The sequence below is a fragment of the Chrysochloris asiatica genome, unplaced genomic scaffold (genome assembly GCF_000296735.1).
Source record: "Chrysochloris asiatica unplaced genomic scaffold, ChrAsi1.0 scaffold00075, whole genome shotgun sequence".
NCBI classification, from domain to species: domain Eukaryota; kingdom Metazoa; phylum Chordata; class Mammalia; order Afrosoricida; family Chrysochloridae; genus Chrysochloris; species Chrysochloris asiatica.
The window spans coordinates 9170146-9188256 of record NW_006408593.1 but is presented as its reverse complement, the minus strand read 5'-3'; the positions used below and the strand labels follow the sequence as shown (position 1 = coordinate 9188256).

At 43.5% G+C, this 18111-nt stretch overlaps 1 protein-coding gene across 1 annotated transcript in view; it reads right to left on the bottom strand.

The window, feature by feature from the left end:
* EXT2 (exostosin glycosyltransferase 2) overlaps window positions 1-17342 on the bottom strand; it is a 169881-nt gene extending 152539 nt beyond the window's left edge. The window contains exons 1-3 of the mRNA XM_006865033.1: window positions 16777-17342; window positions 15677-15766; window positions 6903-7019 (exon numbers count right to left, since the gene is read on the bottom strand). Coding sequence (XP_006865095.1) covers window positions 6903-7019; window positions 15677-15766; window positions 16777-17312 — 743 coding nt within the window. The 5' untranslated portion in view covers window positions 17313-17342. The remainder of the gene's footprint in view (window positions 1-6902; window positions 7020-15676; window positions 15767-16776) is intronic.
* Between the last annotated feature and the right edge of the window lie 769 nt (window positions 17343-18111).

The window sequence follows — 18111 nt, the reverse complement described above, 5'->3', positions numbered from 1 at the left end:
CTTTGGAGAAATACTCTGAAAATAGCTGGAAACTGAGTAGAGACAATACTAGCATTGCTAAGTTCAATACAGAAAGGTGTAAGCGCTTAGTGAGCTCAGGTGTATCAGCATTATCTGATTGAAAAGGATCTGTGAGCTGGGCTTTGAACAATTCTTCCTGGTTGAGTCATGGTCAATGAGAAACCAACCCAAATTGTGTAAAGCGTGAGTGTGCCAGAACAATAATAGGGAAGGGAAAACTTAGCCCTACCTCTTAAAACACCAGGGCAGCATGCACACTGCACAGTAACAAAGTCTCTTGATAGGCAGAGTCAGAAACAATGGTGCCTTTCCCAAAGATGGTGGCTGCTCAAAATGCTTTGAAGGTGTTACTGTCCTGGCAGTAACTCAGTCTCAAGCATCAGACTCCCTGAAAGGGCACCCTCTATGCCACTTCTGAATTGCCCATTCCAGGGTTTTGACCCACAATTTTTCCTGTTCCAATTATTGTTCTGGTATACTCAAATTTTTAAAATGTGGTCTGTTCTAATTTCACTGTGTCTGCCATGACTGAATCAGTCTGAACCAGTTCAGAGCTCTAAGAGCCAGGAAATGGGCAACTTAATGGACAGCCCAGCCCTGGCTGTCAAAACAGGAAAAGATAAGAGGCTGCTTCTGACCATCAAAGACTGTCCGTATGTTATCAAGGAGTTCCAGAAAAAAAACAAAGCCACCAATATCAAGGCCACGTGGGCATTTGTGGTGGTGGTGGTTTTGTACCATTGAGTCAGTTCTGATTCACAGCAACCCTGTATAGGATTTCCAAAGAGCAATTGGTGAACTTGAACCGCCAACCTTGCGATTCAAACGACTTTGCAGTCTGGCGCATTAACCCACAGTGTGTTGAGAGACTGTAAATCTTTACGGGAATATAAAGCCTCATCCTTTTCTCACATGTCTGCTGGACATTTGAGGGGGGCCAGGGCAAGCCCATTTTAGTTTTAAGTACATAAAATTGTAAGGTAGACTTGTTTTTCTTTTAAAGACTAAAAGTACCAGCTCTGACTTTCATGTTCCTTCCCAGTGGTGCTGATATCTAAATTTAAGTAAAATCATGCTGAGAACTTGAAGTCTCCCTCAAATAATAACAGTTGGAAACTCCCTATTTAGCTCCTTTTAGAGGAAAAATGGCGGCAGGAATTCCAGCTGAGGGCAGCACAGCTGTGAGAAGACACTATTAAGAACATCCGTCCTCAGCTTCCCTTTGAAACAAATCAGAGGGAGATATAAAATAAAAACAAAACAGTGGTCTCACAACTCTTTGGAGCCTTCCAGGGATGTGGGAAATCCCTACAAAATGACTCTCACAAAGAGCAACACATTTAAAAAGCTGTCATGAAGCTGCTTTCTCTGCCTTCTCCCAATCCTTGGAAGGGTGAAGGCGTCTGTTTTTTGTTTTGTTTTGATTTTGCCTCTACCTGTTTAAGGAATGGGAACTAAAGTTTGTTAAAGACACACACCACAACTGCAGGACCAACCTGCACACGTGGAGAAATGTGCTGTTGTGCAGAACGAATTGAGACCCAAGACATCGATCTCACCCAGCGTTTCTCCACCCTAGCACTACTGACCTCCTAGGCGCCCTAATTCTTTAACGCAGAGTTGTCCTGTGTAGTGCAGGATGGTTAGCAGCACCCCTAGCCTCTACCCACTCGACCTGATGCTGTCCCGAGAACTTCCCACTGTGCCCAGAGTGCCTGCACAAACAATACGGAGTATGCTGGCCACCTGCTTTCCCCTCGGTGAGTCTGGAATATGGGTACACACCAGGCAGAGGTGACTAAATGGAAAAAAAAAAGAGAGAGAGAACACTACACCCGCTGCCACTGAGTTAATTCCAACTCACGGCGGCCCTGCTGGACAGAGCATGGCTTCTCCAGAGGGCTCCCAGGCTGTGGATCTTTATGGAAGCTGACGGTCACACCTGCCTCCGGAGGAGCCACTGCTAGATTCAAACTGCTGACCTCTGGATTAGCAATTGAGTGCTTAACCTTTCTATGTGACTTTGCTGTTAATTGTTGCCAAGTTGGGTCTGACTCATAGCAACTCTGCATAGGGTTTCTGAAGTGCAGGTGATGAGTTTGAACCGCCAACCCTGCAGTTTTAATCGACCCTGCAGTTCAGTGCTTTATCCTACAGAGCCAAACTGGGACTCCTATATGACTGTTGTTGTTAAGTGTCGTCAAGTCAGTTTTGACCCACAGCGACCCCGTATAGGGTTTCCGAAGAGCAGCTGGTGAGCTTGAACCACCAACCTTGCAGCTCAAATGGTTTTACAGTCTGGCGCATTAATCCATTAACCCACAGTGCCACACCAGGACTCCCCTATATGACTAGACCCCAATAAAAATCCTGAATGCCAAGTCTCTAAAAAAGCTCCATGACTGGCAACATCTCACATAAGTTGGCACAAATTGCCCAGGGACTTAGGCTCGTCCTGTGAGATGTGAGTCCACTGGGAGCAGTCACTCGGAAGTTTTACCGTTAGTGCCATCGAGTCAGTTCTGACCCATAGAGAGACTGTATAGATTTCCAAGGAGCGACTGATGAGTCTGAACTGTCGACTCTGAGGTTCAAACAGACTTTGCAGTCCAGCGCATTAACCCACAGCACCACTCCAGTACCGGGTTTACCCTGTGCCTTTTCCATCTGCTGAATGAACTTTGCACCCGCTGGTTGTAATAAATCAGAGTTATGGGTACAACTGTGTGCTGGTTCTAAGAGTCCTCCGAGCAAATCAACAGAACCAGAGGTGGCCTGGCAGACACTCAACACATGCCACTCACAAATGTCTCCACATAAGGCAAGGGTCTTTAAGGCAACTTGTAGGTGAGTTGGACCAGGTACACACGGTCCTTACTTAGCGTTACCTTAGTGCAAGAAAAGCCTTTTCAGGGATTGAAAACTGCAGACGCAGCAAGTGAAGGTGAGTGTGATGAAGAATCGGTTGTGAGTAGGGGTTGGCTCAGGAGTCCTGGTGTGGCTGCTCACCACAGGGTCGGTGGTTCAAACCCACCAGCTGCTCCTCAGAAACCCTATACAGAGTCGACAGCACCTAACAACCCGCACTGCAGCCTAACCCAACATTTGTTGCAAACTGGCCTTCAGTAAAGGTTTGATTTGAACTGAAATGAAGTGAATTGAATTAAATAAACTCCAGAAAGGGATCCCAGAACAACTTCAGATAATAAAAAGGAAAAGAAAAATGAAATTTTAAATCTCCCAAACTTATGTAAATGCTCACAGAAGCAGCAAGCAGGGAAGTAGAGGTTTTAAAAATGACTTTTTCCCTATTAAATAAAAAAAAACAAGCTTACTGCTGTCAAGTGAAACCCTGACTCGCAGTGACCCTACAGGGCAGAAGCCTGGGCCGCCCCGAGGGTTTCCCAGGCTGTCATCTGTCAGGAAGCTGACAACCTCCTCTTTCCCCACGAGGGTACCTGGTGGAGTTTGAACCACTGATCTTTCAGTGTGTCGCTAAGTGCTTAACCATTGTGCCACCAAGGCTCTTCCCTTTACCTATCACAGTTGTTGTTCTTAAGTACCATTGAGTTGGTTCCGACTCATAGAGACCCTGTATAGGGTCTGAAGAACGGCTGCTGAGTTTGAACCACCAACTTTGTGGTTCAAACCAACCTTATGGTCCAGTACACTATCCTGTAGCGCCACCGCAGGAATGCTATGTAAATATGCCACATGAAGATTTTAGGAACATGATGAAAACATACTGTCCCAAAAAAGGTAGCAGTTGGTATCAGGACTGACTGTGAAGGTCAGAAATGTAAAGGTAGATATTTTGCATCAAAAGGAGGGGACTGATTTTGCAATCCAGGAGCAGAGGTCCCTGGGACCATCAAGTGAAAAGAGCGGAGTGTGGGACCCTACCCAGAGAAGCAGTGATGCCGGAAATGGAGGCAGAGATGATGATGTGGACAGATGGAGCGGCTAGGGACACTGGACTCAGGGAGGGAGAGGGGCTGTGTGCTGACTGCCAGGGGGCAGGCCTGTGAGGTGTACCCTTTGATTGTTTGATGATGCATGGAGGGGGTTGTAACCATGGCAATGAAACGAAATACGATAGGATGAATGTAAAGCTGATGTTCTCCCATGTAAACTATTACATAATTCACACACACACACACACAAAAGGAACACAGGGGCAAGTATTTCAATGAAATATGTAAAGACCTCGAGTTAAAAAACCAAAAGGGAGAAACACACTTAGCATTTCTCATGCGAAAAGAACTGAGGAAAAGTTTAGGTCTCAAATTGAAATACTGAAAGATACTCTGGCAAAATATTGAATGACGCAGGAAGCATCAAACAAAGATGGAAGGAATACACAGAGTCACTATACCAAAAAGAAACGGTCTATGTTCAACTATTTCTAGAAGTAGTATATCACCAAGAGCTAATGGTACTGAAAAAAGAAGTCCAATGTGGACTGAAGGCATTGGCAATGAATAAGGCTCCTGAAATTGCTGTAATACAAACTAAAATATTTCAACAACTGAGCACTGGAGGCACTTACTATGTCAACAAATTTGAAAGGCAGCTACGTGAAAGAGATCCATATTTGTGTCCATTACAAAGAGAGGTGACACAGCTGAATGCGGAAACCATCGCATAGCATCATTAATATCATATACAAGTAAAATGTTGCTAAAGATATCTCAGTAATGACTGCAACAGTACGTTGACAGGGAGCTGCCAGACATTTAACCCAGACTCAGACGAGGACAAAGAATGAGGGATATCACTGCTGACATCAAAAGATCTTGGCTGAAAACAAGAGAATATCAGAAAGATGTTTACCTGTGCTTATTGACTACACAAAGGCTTCTGACTGTGTGGATCATGACAAATTATAGACAACATTGCAGATAATAAGTATTATGCAACACTTAATTGTACTCATGAGGAAACTGGACCTGGACCAAGAGGCAGTTGTTCAAACAGAACAAGGAAACTGAATGGTTTAAGCAGGAAAACTGTGAGCCAGTGTTGTATTTTTTCACCATACTTATTCAACTGTATGCTAAGCAAATAATCTTAGAAACTGAATTATATGAAAAGAACGTGGCATCAGGTTTGGAGGAAAACTCATTAACAGTCTGTGATACGTAGATGATACAAACTTGGTTGCTGAAAACGAGGAGGACTTGAAATTCTTACTGATGAAAATCAAAGACCACACCTCAATGTAAAGAAAACAAATATGCTTACCACTGGAGTAATAAATAACATCAAGATAAACAGAGAAAAGATTGAAGTTGTCAAAAACTTCATTTTGCTTGTATCCACCATCAACACTCATGGAAGCAGCAGTCAAGAAATCTAACGATGCTGGAGATCATATGATAGAATTTCGTAAGACTAATGACTTCTTCATTGCATATTTTTTTAACAAGCATAAAAAAGGTTACAAAAATGGAGGGATGTGACCCTCAGGATAACCTTAGTGGAAACTGGTGCCCTGGGTACCATTAATTTATTTTATAAAAGGAAAGAAACAAACATTAGTCAAATCTGCTGCAAATGAACTCTTTGAAGTTTTCAAGAGCAAAGATGTTACTTTGAGGACAAATGTGTGCCTTACCCAAGCCATGGCTCATCAGCATGTGAAAGCTGGATGATGAATAATGAAGACAGCAGAATAATTGATCCATCTGAGTTATGGTGTTGAAAAGAATATTACAAGTACCATGGACCGCCAGAAGAACAAAACCCCGTTGGAAGACGTACTACTAGAATGCTCCTAAAAAAACCAGACGATCAGACTTCATCTCTCATACTTTAAGCATATTGTCAGGAGGGATCAGTCCCTCGAGAAGGACATCGTGTTTGGTAAAGTGGAAAGACAGAGAAAAAGAAGGTGACCCCAAACGAGAAAGATTGGAAAAGTGACAGTAGCAATGGGCTCAAGTGTAGCAGCAATTATGAGGATGGTGAAGGCCCGGACTGTGGTTCATTCCGTTGTACGTAGGGTCACTCTGGGTCTGAACTGACTCCACGGCACCTTACCAACAACTTAACATATAGGCTTTCAATAAATAGGAACCATATACATGAAATAAAAGATAGCAGTTGGGCTCATACCAGGGCTTTGAACTGGTCCACTGTGGTTTGACCCTCTACTGAGAATTTGCAGAATCAGAATCTACACTGTAACAAGATACCCTGGAGAATCTAAGAACATATATATACTGTTGTTAAGTGCCATCGAGTCAGTTCTGTCCCATAGTGACCCTATATAGGGTTTCTGAGGAATGAATGGTGAGCTTGAACCACGGACCTTGCAGTTCAAACGGCTCTGCAGTCTGGCACATTAACCCACAGCACCACACCAGGACTCTATATATAATTACCTGGGGGTCTTTTCTATCTCTTCCTGCCTTCTCAGCTCTGTCCCCTGGCAAATGCTGGCCTTCTGATCTTGAATAGTTGATTGTTCTAAGGGGTACAAACTCCCTGGTGTTACTGTTCACTTTAAAGGCTGTTTGCAAATGGTCATAAGAAAATGTTGAGGGTAAAACTGTGAACTGTGCTCTGGACAAAGATAAATGATGCAACAGTATGCTTTACATAAATGGAAGCTTCCTAGTTGGCACAAAGAGAAAAGGACGTAACGAAGGGAAAAAGAGTTCAGAGTACCACCTCAATCTCCAGCTTGGACAACTTGGTAAGACAGCACTATAGCTGTGCCCAGGTAGGGAAAACTATAGGATCCACAGGAATGAGGCTAGGCTGGAGGTGGGATGTGCCACTCAGTTTTCAGTAACTGATGCTCGTCACACTGAACCTCACCAGCATCTCCCGGGGTTCTGCCCAGCAAGCACCTGGCTGTATGGCATGCACCTTACCCTGGTCCCTTTTCAGGAAGATCCACCTCAGCTGACAGCGGACTGTAGACGGGAATGCTGACATCGTAGCCTTGCCGGTAAGTCCATGTAGAAAAGCCACCACCAGCCAACAGAGCCCTGAAAGCAAAGGATTGTGCTACATGTGAGACAGAAACCATTGCAATGAAACGATGGTGTAAAGCCAATGTTCTCCCATGTAAACTAACACTCAGTTCACAATTGGAAGAAAGAAAAAAAAAGTGAAACAGAAAGGTCTTCATTTGTTGAAAATTCCATCCCTGGGTGTTTGATATGGAAAAGGGTAAGCATAATCGAGTCTTCATAATAAGATCAACAGCAGCTATTGTGACCCAAGTCACTTTACAAAAGACACTACAGTAAATGTTTGACATTCACGTCTCCAGACATCAGCTGCGTTCCATCCCCAAGTCACCTGCCTTGCCTGGGTTCACAGACAGTCTTTCCTTTTCAGTCTTTAAACACAGCCCCTGTGCTCCCCTCTCCAGAGCCCACACAGGTCTCCCAAAAGGCACAGGGAGGCAGACCAGAGCAGTCAATTACCAATGCATTGACCAGACTCTGAAGAGACGAGCAGCCAGCATCATACTTACACCGCATGAGCCCCACGTCTCTTCAACACCTCCCCAAGCAGTTCTATGCAGAGTGATGTGCCTCGTGTTGCCTCTACCAGTTCACACGGCCCATTCCAGCTATTGTCTTATTAACTCAATTCCCTATAGGAGAAGCAGAACCCAGCATCAAACCTTTAGGGCTTCTCTTACTGTTTGCATGCACGAGCTCTTATTCGCCATAATTTGAAAATGTAGACCATGTTGCTTTCATTGGATCCAGCAAGTTGTACAATGACACTGCATCAAAGAATGGAAGCAGGTGTGCCTAACTGCTATCTTTTCCCAGGGCCCACGAGCCCATTGTGATCACTTACTGGGGCTGAGTTTGGCCAGTTTCATGCACTGCACGGTCTGAGCCAAAACACCCCAACCAAGAAACCACATTTTCTGCAGTACTGAATGTTACCAATCCTCTCCCCATCCTGATAACAACTTATGCACCCTGCTAACAAACACAACCAGCAGAAGTTGAAAGATTTTCATACCAGCCCTGGAGATGCCAGTCTGCTTGGGTGAGCATTCCTAACCAACCAGGAGCTGCTGGTGAGGGAGGTAAAGAGCCAGCTCAGAATGTCTAGAGCTGCCAGCAGACTCTGTGAAGCCTAATGACTAGCCAGCCAACCAACATACGGTCTTGATTAGCATTCAGCACTGAATCTACCCAACATGAATTTGGGCAGGTTCCACGACCAAGATGGCAAGCAGGCTCTGCAAGGGCCCCAGGACCAACGTGTGGAGCTGCAGATGGGGAGCAGCTCGTCCAGCTAAGGCAGTGAAGTCAGCTTTAGGCTTTTCCATCCCAGCCCCGGCCTCGGCCCAAAGGGGTGGGTCTATGTGGAGAGAACAGAAGCAGGTGTCTATCATCCCAGCTTCTACAGGAATTCTGCTCTCGGAACTGGGAGAGGGTGTTAACCCCCAGTAGTAAGAACACATGCAATGTGAAGCCTGCCTTGTGCCTCAGATCACACAGATATGATCTCTCCTGTGAGCTAGAAAAGAGGCAAGCCTGGAAGTAGTCAAACTGGCCTCACTCTAGCCCTGCTGCTGACGAGGCTTCAACTCTGAGCAAGTCACTCTATCTTCTTCTGCCAGCGTGTCCATAACTTGATGATGGAGACAATGCCCTACGCAGTCCTGGCGTTACAGAACACGTGTTTTACATTGACTGAAAAGTGAATTTTGGAGCAGCACATTCTGTTTTCCCATGATGATCAGTTCCAAAGCTGCAAAAGACTGAATCGAAAACGTGTGAGCAGACAAAGTATTAGTACTGGTCAGCCTCACGTCAGGCCCACACGTACGTTGTGTAAAATGTGCTCCAGCATTTTAGCACTTCCAAGGACTGCCTAATGCGGGGACACTGTCTCCGCCACCAGCCTCCACCTTCCTTCTTCCTCCCAGGTCTCCTCCTCTGAGCTGAGCGCTCATGAGGCCTCGACAGTCATGGCACCTCCGCCCTTCGCTTCCTTTGAAACCAGCCAGCCATCAGCCATGCAAATGCATCCAAGACGTGAGGGCTTCACAAAAAGTTGGTGGAAAATTGGAATGAAAAGACAATGGAATTTTGCCACACACTTTTTTGAAGCCCCTTCACATAAGACTTCAGGTGTTGAAAGGGGAAAAAAAAACAAAAAAACCTGACCAATTCTATTAAAACTTGTACACAAATTGGAATACATAAACATGCTTCCCACATGTTGACCTTATTTATATACTGAGTCAAACTAACTACAGACAGATATTTCTGAGACATGCATTTGAACAATGGCTGGATATGAGCTGACATTAAAAAGCCACTGTTAATTTTCTTAGGCATAGTAATATTTTATTAAAACCCTTATCATCTGGGAGTCATGCTGAAATATTTACAGATGTAATGCTACAACATCTGGAATTTCTTTTTAAAAATAACCTAGCGGGGAGGAGGTACCGATGAAGCAAGCCTGGCCTCGACTTAATGATGGAACTGAAGCTGGATGAGGCTCACGGATTTACGGCACCCGTCTCTCTTCTTTCGCGCAGGGCTAGAATTTCTCCCAGCGAGTTTAAATACATACATCTCTATTTGCCCAGAAGGAGACATATTTGTGAGAGAGAGATGAGCAAAGAAAACATGATAAACGTCAAAGGTAAAAACCGCATCAAAGACCTTATCAGAGCACACTGAGGCCAGTCACGAAGGCACAGAAAAGACACAGTATGCTCCCACTTAAAATAAAAAATGGGCATGTATTTGTGCGTGCTTGTATAAAGCCATAGAAAAATGGACAGAAAAAGGCGCTGTATTTGAATAGTCATTACACTCTGGTAGCATAGTGGTTACGAGTCAGACTGTTAACATCACAGTTAACTACCAGTGGTTCTGCAGGAGAAAGACGAGGCTTTCTACTTCCGTAAAGATTTACAGCCTCGGAAACCCTACCAGGGTCACTATGCGTCAGAATTGACTCCACAGCATATAACCACCACCACCATCACCACCACCTCGCAATAGGAGTCCTGGTATGGTGCTGTAGGATAAGCACTGGGCTACAACCACAAGGTCGGCAGTTCAAACCTACCAGCCACTTCTTGGAAACCCTACACAAGGTGGCTGAGTTGGAACCAACTCAACGGCACTTCACCACCACCACCACCACCACCTCTCATTAAGACAGAGAGGGGACTTTTACATTTTACTCTTTACATACTTGCATATTTCTCAAATCTGTACAAAGACAGTATATGTGGATGATTTTCAGCAACTGAAAGAAATAATGCAAACAGACTGAAGTAACACAAAAGATTTATTCACTGAGCAGACATTTCCTTCACTCCAGGTGCTTGCATTTCCCTGAGTGAAATCTTTCTGAAAGGAACACACCTATGGCTCAAAACGTCAAGAAGTCCTTAAAAGTAGTCTAATCTAACCCACATGTTTTCCAACTTCCAAGCCATCTGACATGGAGCTCCTGTTCAGACTATTGTGCATTCACTCCTCTGAATCTGGGAGCAAGACAGAGGATAAGAAACATTAACACACAAATCTACTACTCCTTCTCTGAACAGCGGGTCACTGAGGCTTCTGAATGAAACTCTCCATGTGCAAAGAGAAAGGTGGGCATGTGGTGCTATCGGATTCCCTACAATGCCTTACAAAACTACAAGCTCAGGGGAACTGGTGCAACCTTTGTGACCCCAAACACCTGAGCACGGGCAAGAACTAACACTTCCCTTGTCTGTTTGACACTTGCCTGCTGAAAAACGAAACCCATCACACATGTGCACGTCATCAAACTAAAATCCATCTCCCGTGCAGATACATATATCAAAATGTCAGCACACGGTGTTGTTGTTGTTAGGTGCCATCAAGTCACTACCGACTCATAGCAACCCTATGCACAACAGAACAAAATACTTCTCAGTCCTGGGCCAACCTCACAATTGTTGCCACGCTTGAGCCTACTGAAGCTGCCACTTTGCCAATCCATCTCACTGGGGGGTCTTCCTCTTTTTCTCTGACCCTCCACCTTACCAAACATGATATCCTTCTCCAGTGACTGGTCCCTCCTGACAATATGTCCAAAGTATGAGAGACGAAGTTTGGCCATCCTCGCATCCAAGAAGCACTCGGGCTGCATTTCTTCCAACACAGATCCGTTGGTTCTTTTGGCAGCCCATGGCACTTTCAATATTCTCCTCCAACACCAGAACTCAAATGTATCAAGACTTCTACAGTCTTCCTTATTCACTGTCCAGCTTTCACATACATATGAGGTAACTGAAAATACCATGGCTTGGGTAAGGCGCACCTGCTCTTCAACACTTTAAAAAGGTCTTGGACAGCAGATTTGCCTAATGCAATACATCGTTTGATTTCTTGACTGTTGCTTCCATGGTGTTGATGGCTGATATAAGAATGAAGTCCTTGACAACTTCAATCTTTTCTCTGTTGATAAGAAAATTATTTATTGGTCCAGTGGTGAGGATTTTTGTTTTCTTTATATTGAGATGCAATTCAAACTGAAGGCTGTGCTCTTTGATCTTCATCAGTAAGTATTTTAAGTCCTCTTCACATTCAGCAAGCAAGGTTGTATCATCTGCCATCGCGCAGGTTGTTAATGAGTCTTCCTCCAATCCTGATGCCACATTTTTCTTCATATAACTCAGCTTCTAGGATTATTTGCTCAGCATACAGGTTGTATAAGTACGGTGAACGAATACAACAACCCTTTCCTAATTTTAAACCATTCAGTGTTCCCATGTTCTGTTCAAACAACTGCTTCTTGGTCCATGTACAGATTCCTCACGAGCACAATTAAGTGTTCCGGAATACTCATACTTCACAACGTTGTTCCATAGCTTGTCATGATCCACACAATCGAAAGCCTTTGCTAGTCAATAAAGCACAAGTAAACATCTTTCTGGTATTCTCTGCTTTCAGCAGATCCATTAGACATCAGTAAAGATATCCCTCATTCCATGCCCTCTTCTGAATCCTGCTTAAACCTCTGGAAGTTCTGTCAATGTATGCTTGCAGCCGTTTCCATGGTACCTTTAGTAAAACTTTACTTGCATGGGATATCAAAGAGATTGTCAGATGATTTCTGCATTGTTGGGTCACTTCTCTTTGGAATGAGCACAAATACGGATCTCTTCCAATCAGTTGGCCAGATAGTTGTCTTCCAAATTTCTTGTCAGAGATGAGTGAGTGTGTCCTGTGCTGCCTCATTTTCTTGAAAGATTTCAATTTTTATTCCATCAATTCCTGGTGCCTTGTTCTTTGCCAATTCCTCCAATGCACCTTGGACTTCTTCCTTCAGTATCATTGGCTCTTGATCATTACCTCCTGAAACGGTTGAACATTAACCATTTCCTTTTGGTACAATGACTCTGTGTATTCCTTCCATCTTCTTTTGATGCTTTCTGCATCATTCAATAATTTGCCCAGAGAATCTTTCAATAACGAAAGTCGAGGCTTAAATTTTTTCTTCAGTTCCCTCAACTTGAGAAATGTTGAGCATGTTCTTCCCTTTTGGTTTTCTGACTCCCAATCTTTGCACATTTTGTTGTACTATTTGGCTTTATCTTCTCGAGCTGACCTTTGAAATTTTCTGTTCAGCTCTTGGACCTCCTCCTTTCTTCCATTTGCTTTAGCATCTCTACGCTGGAGAGCAAGTTTCAGTGTCTCTTCTGATATCCATTTTGACCTTTTCCTTCTTTATTGTCTTCTTAATGACTTTTTGCTTTCTTCATGCATGATGTTCTTGATGTTGTCACACAACTCTTTTGGTCTTCAGTCTTTAGTGTTTAATGTAGTAAATCTGTTCTTCAGATGATCTCTAAATTCAGGTGGGATATAGTCAAGGTCATATTTTGACTCTCGTGGACTTGTTTTCATTTTCTTCAGCTTCAGCCTGAATTTGCAATTGATGGTCTGTTCCACATTCTGCCCCTGGCCTCATTTTAACTCAAGATATGGAACATTTCCACTGTGTCTTTCCACAGATGTAGTCAATTTGATTTCTGTGCATTCTATCTGGTGAGATCCATGTGTATAATCGTCTCTTATGCTATCTAAAGAAGGTATTTGAAATGAACAAATCACTGGTTTTGCAGAATTCTATCATGCGATCTCCAACATCATTTCGATCACCAAGGCCTTTCGATCACCAACTACTGATCCTTCCTCTTTGTTTCCAACCTTTGCGTTCCAATCTCCAGTAACAATCACTACATTTTGATTGCATGTTTGATCAATTTCAGATTGAAGAAGTTGGTAGAATTCTTCTATTTCATCTTGTCCCAAACAGAAAAGCTCTTCTGAAAACAACCTCACAACAGGAGATGAAACCATTGCCTTCCCGACAGCTCTTTTCCTTCTCCGACCTCCGAAGCATCTCGCTTTCCCAAAACCACGAGCTCCAGACAACAGTGGCAGCCCACATTGGAACAAAGATACCTGCTTTCCATAGAACTTGTGCAGCTTGACTGTCCTTTCTCATCCAAGCTGGGTTCTACACCAGCATTGAAGGTGGGGGGCCTTCAGGTGTGCCAATACACCTCACTGTCTGTCTCTAGAGGTGAGTGTATTTCCAGATAGAAACGCAAAGCCAATTCTAGTGAATTGCTTCAAGCAAAGAAGGTTACGATTTAATCTTTTGGGGAAAAGTCATGCTAAGCTTGTATTTTCAGGATGACAATGTTCGCTGCTGATAACACAGCTGGTCTCAGGCTGTTTTCTGACACTTTTCATCACATTTCAAGAGTTAAACATTGAAAGAAAAAAAAAAGTAGAAAGAATGATAATAAAGGAGTTCATGTATAAACTCTTACAACAATCCTATACACTGAGGAGCCCTGGTGGCACAGTGGTTAAGTGCTCAGCTCTGAGAGGTTGGCAGTTAGAACCCAGCAGTAGTTCTGTGAGAAGAAGGTGTGGCACTCTCCTTCTGTAGAGATCACAGCCTTGGGGACTCTATGGGGCAGTTCCACTTGGTCCTACTGGGTCATTTACAGTCAAGAGTCGCCTCAGCGACATTGGGATGTTCTACACTCTGAGTATTTACTGCTCAGGACTCTTATCTTGGGCCCAACTTTCTGCTTTCTTCCAGACCTTGAGCCAAACACAGGGAGAGGAGCCTGAAGAGCACCTCCTCTCCGAGTTGTCCAAAAGAACTCTGGCCAAAATGGAAGTCAGCAGACAAAAGGGCAACTAACATAGAGAGTGAGCTGTGAGCCTCAATCATGCAGCCATGCCTCTGCACACCCTATCTGCCGGTCAGGTGGAAAAAGAAGGAAGACCAGGTGGAGGACAGGGAACGATGACTGGGGGAAAAAGCAGGGCAAATGAAAATTGGAATGCCCCCATTTCCCCGACATGACAGACCTTACACATCTGTGCCCTTTCCCTTCAGTTAAGCCTGGGCTTTATGTTCTGCAGATGTTCCAGAATCCAGAGAGAGCAGACACAAGTCAGTCATGAAGCAGGCCTTAAAGGGTGGGGGTGCTGCTCTCAGCAGAACATAATGCAGACTAAGAACAGTTTTCCTCCAGGAGCCTTAGGGAGCAGTGAGTGTACGTGTGTTCATGAGGGAGGAACCATGCAGAAAAGGACAGTGAGAAAGGCTGCACAACTTGAAGCATGTCATCACTCACTGACTTGTACACTTGTACGTGTAGAATCGGTTAGATAGGGTATGTTTTGCTGTGTCTATTCTCAACAACAAAAATTAAATAAATTATATATATATATATATATATATATATATATATGGAAAAAAACTGAAGCTGTCTAAGATTTCATTTTACTTGGGTCCACAATCAATTCCCTTGGAAGCAGCAGTCAAGAAATCAAATTGTGTATTGCACTGGGTAAATCTGCTGAAAAAAGATCTCTTTACAGTGAATAAAAGCAGAGATGTCATTTTGAAGAGAAAAATGCACCTGATTCAAGCCCCGATCTTTTCACTTACCTCATATGCATGTGACAGCTGCACAATGAATAAGGAACACTGGGGAAGAGTTAAATTATGGTGTCTTTGAATTATGGCAAACAATATTAAATATATCATGGACTGCCAGAAGAACAAAATCTATTAGAAGAAGTATAGCCAGAATGTTCTGCTCCTTAGCAGCGAGGATGGTGAGACTTTGTGTCAAGTACTTTGGACATGTTACCAGGAGGGACCAGTCCCTGAAGATGAACATCCTGCTTGGTAAAGCAGAGTGCCAGTGAAAAAGAGGAAGACCCTCAACAAGATGGACTGACACAATGGCTGTCAACAATGGACTCAAGAACAGGAATGAATGGAAGGATGGACAGACTGGGCAGTACTGTGTTCTATTGTACCCTGGGTAGCTATGAGTGGGAACTAACTCAACCGCACCTAAAAACAACATGTGAGTGTGTGTGTATGTATAAAATAATGTTTTGAAAGGCTATAGTAGGCCATAAGCTTAGGTTTTCCACAACAGATTTAAGCAGGCCTCAATACATATGTCCATGTCTTAGTGAAGGAAATTTATAATAGAAGGATAATTTCTATTTTCTGATTACAAAGTCCCAGTAGGCTTAAGAATGTGATTTTACAAGAACGAAAGTATCTTACATATACTTAATCCTCATAAACCTATCAAAAGGAGAGTCCTAAATCTGCCCACCTGTCTCTGGGGACATCAAGGGCTGTGTTGTAATCTGGTGGACTCCCAGGCAACATGTTGAACAGCAGGTGATTTGTACCTCGATCCCACCTAGAGAGAAATCAGACACATAGGAGAATTCACATTTCAGGTATGAAAAAACAAAAACAGAGTCAGTTACCAAATGGCAAGTAGTAAGTACTACCAAACCAAAACAGGACCACTTCTCAGGCATACAAAGTAAATTTTTCTAGAAATTAGGCACTCGTCTAGATCTTCAGGAAGGAAAAATGGGTGAGTATATTTCAAGCTTGTTCACTACAGAACTGTTCCTAGTAAAGAAAACTTGGAAATTACTTCAACTTTCAACATTTGGTTAAAGACAATTTAAATAAAAGCTAGAACTGGCTAAATACTCATACACAGGAAACATCTATGAAATAAAATACTATACAACCATTAAAATTATATAATAAAAGAATATAAACTATTAGGAAATACAGTAAAAAAAAAAAAAGAAAAGAAAAGAAAAAAAGTAATGTTCCATGTGGCTTCATTCTTGTAAAAAAAAAAGTCAAGATAAACATTAGGGGATTTTTCAAAAAGTTCATGGAAAAAAGGAATAAAATGATAATGGAATTTTTCCACAAACTTTTTGAAGCCCTTTGTTTATTTGTACAAAAATGACTGTAAGGTAACATCAGAATATCTTATTTGTTACCATTATTTCTTTGAGGTAGGATTACAGAAGGAATCTTACATTCTTTTTGCTTACTTGCATTTTCCAAACTTTCTATATGAACATGTATCATGTACGTAACACAAATGACGGGAAACTATTTAAACAGAAAAGGAAAAGCATGGTTAAAAGCTCCATCCTTAGTTTTTAATCTCTGTAGAGTTGGGAACCCAGAGCAGTGCTACCAGAAACAGTGGATCCACAGCCCAGAGGCATACAGCACACATCTCATGCTGCAAGTCCATCGCTCATCCACACCCCGTCCTGGGAGAGAAGAGACGACAGCTGGTAGCCAGCTCAAGAGGAGAAACACCTTCCCCCTTAGCTCCCTGAAGACAATCGAAATGGCCCTCGGACTCTGGTCTGTTAAAGTGTTACCTACCTAGAGAGCTGGGCCAAGGCTTGGGCAGTTTCCTTAATGCGCAGCGTGTTCTGGTTCAGCACGTCAATGGACGGCACAAACAGGCAAGCCCGGTTGATGTCGTCAGTATAGTAGTCACTGTCTGAGATAGCCGTGAGCAGTTCATTATATTCCCGGGAGATGGTGTTGCTGACTGGCACACCCAAGTCATCCACGTACTTCTTCAAAGAGTAGATGTACACCTTGATTTTGTTCTTTGGGTTGAACCCGCAGCGGTAGACATCGAAACACGTGTGCATTCTGCAGCTGAGGTCCCCTCGCTCTGAGATGGGGCTGTCGGCAGGTAGCTGGACCACTGGCATGTCACGGACGCTGCGCTTTTCTACACCCCAGTCATTTGAGGACTCGATGGAATGGGGCCAGAACTGAAACACGCCAGTGGCGATGAGGCCCAGGAGGATGATGGAGAAGAGGGTGATGTAGTAGATGCGGTGCTTGGTCTTCATTCTCGGGATGAGGGCAGGACCCCGAATATTGTACTTGACCGATGCACACATAATGACACACACAGCCTCTTCCTCTCGCTCCTGGTTTTCAGGTAGAGAAACGAGAAGAATCAAGAACTTAGGGCAACAAGTGACACTTGAAAGGATGGCTCAACTTTCAATACACCCATATCGTTCCCGTAAGTGGTTTGAAAATAATAAAAAAACTATGTTTTCCCTAAAAACGTGATTTTTGTCCCTTCATCTAATATATAGATATAGATATATTTAATACGCTGTTATTGCTAAGTGCCATCAAATCAATTCCAACTCATAGGGACTCATATAGGATTTCCACGGAGTAGTGGGCTGGAACTGCTGACCTTGTGGTTATCCTAGAATGCCACACCCGGGCTCCAATTACGATTCTGCTGCTGCTGTGTGCTGCTGAGTCAGTTCTGACCCATAGCCACCCTATACAGGAATGTTTCCAAGGCAGTAAATAGTCATGGGATAAGAAAGCCTCATCTTTTTCCTGAGGAGAGGTTGATGGATTCAAACTGCTGACCCTGAGGTTAGCAGCCCTACATATACTTCACTATGCTACCAGGGCTCCTTCCATTTAATATAAATAATTTATATAAGTGTTAATAAATAATAACAAATGAATCCGTTGCCGTCAAGTCAGATTCTGATTCACAGGGAAAGGACTGAGGCTGAGCTGTGGGATAAAGCTCGGGGCCACAAGGTCACTTTGAACCACAAAGTTGGCAGGTCAAACTCACCAGCCGCTCCTCAGAAACCCTATACAAGGTCACAATGAGTGGGAACCAACTCAACGGCACTGAGCAACAACAACAACAACAACAAT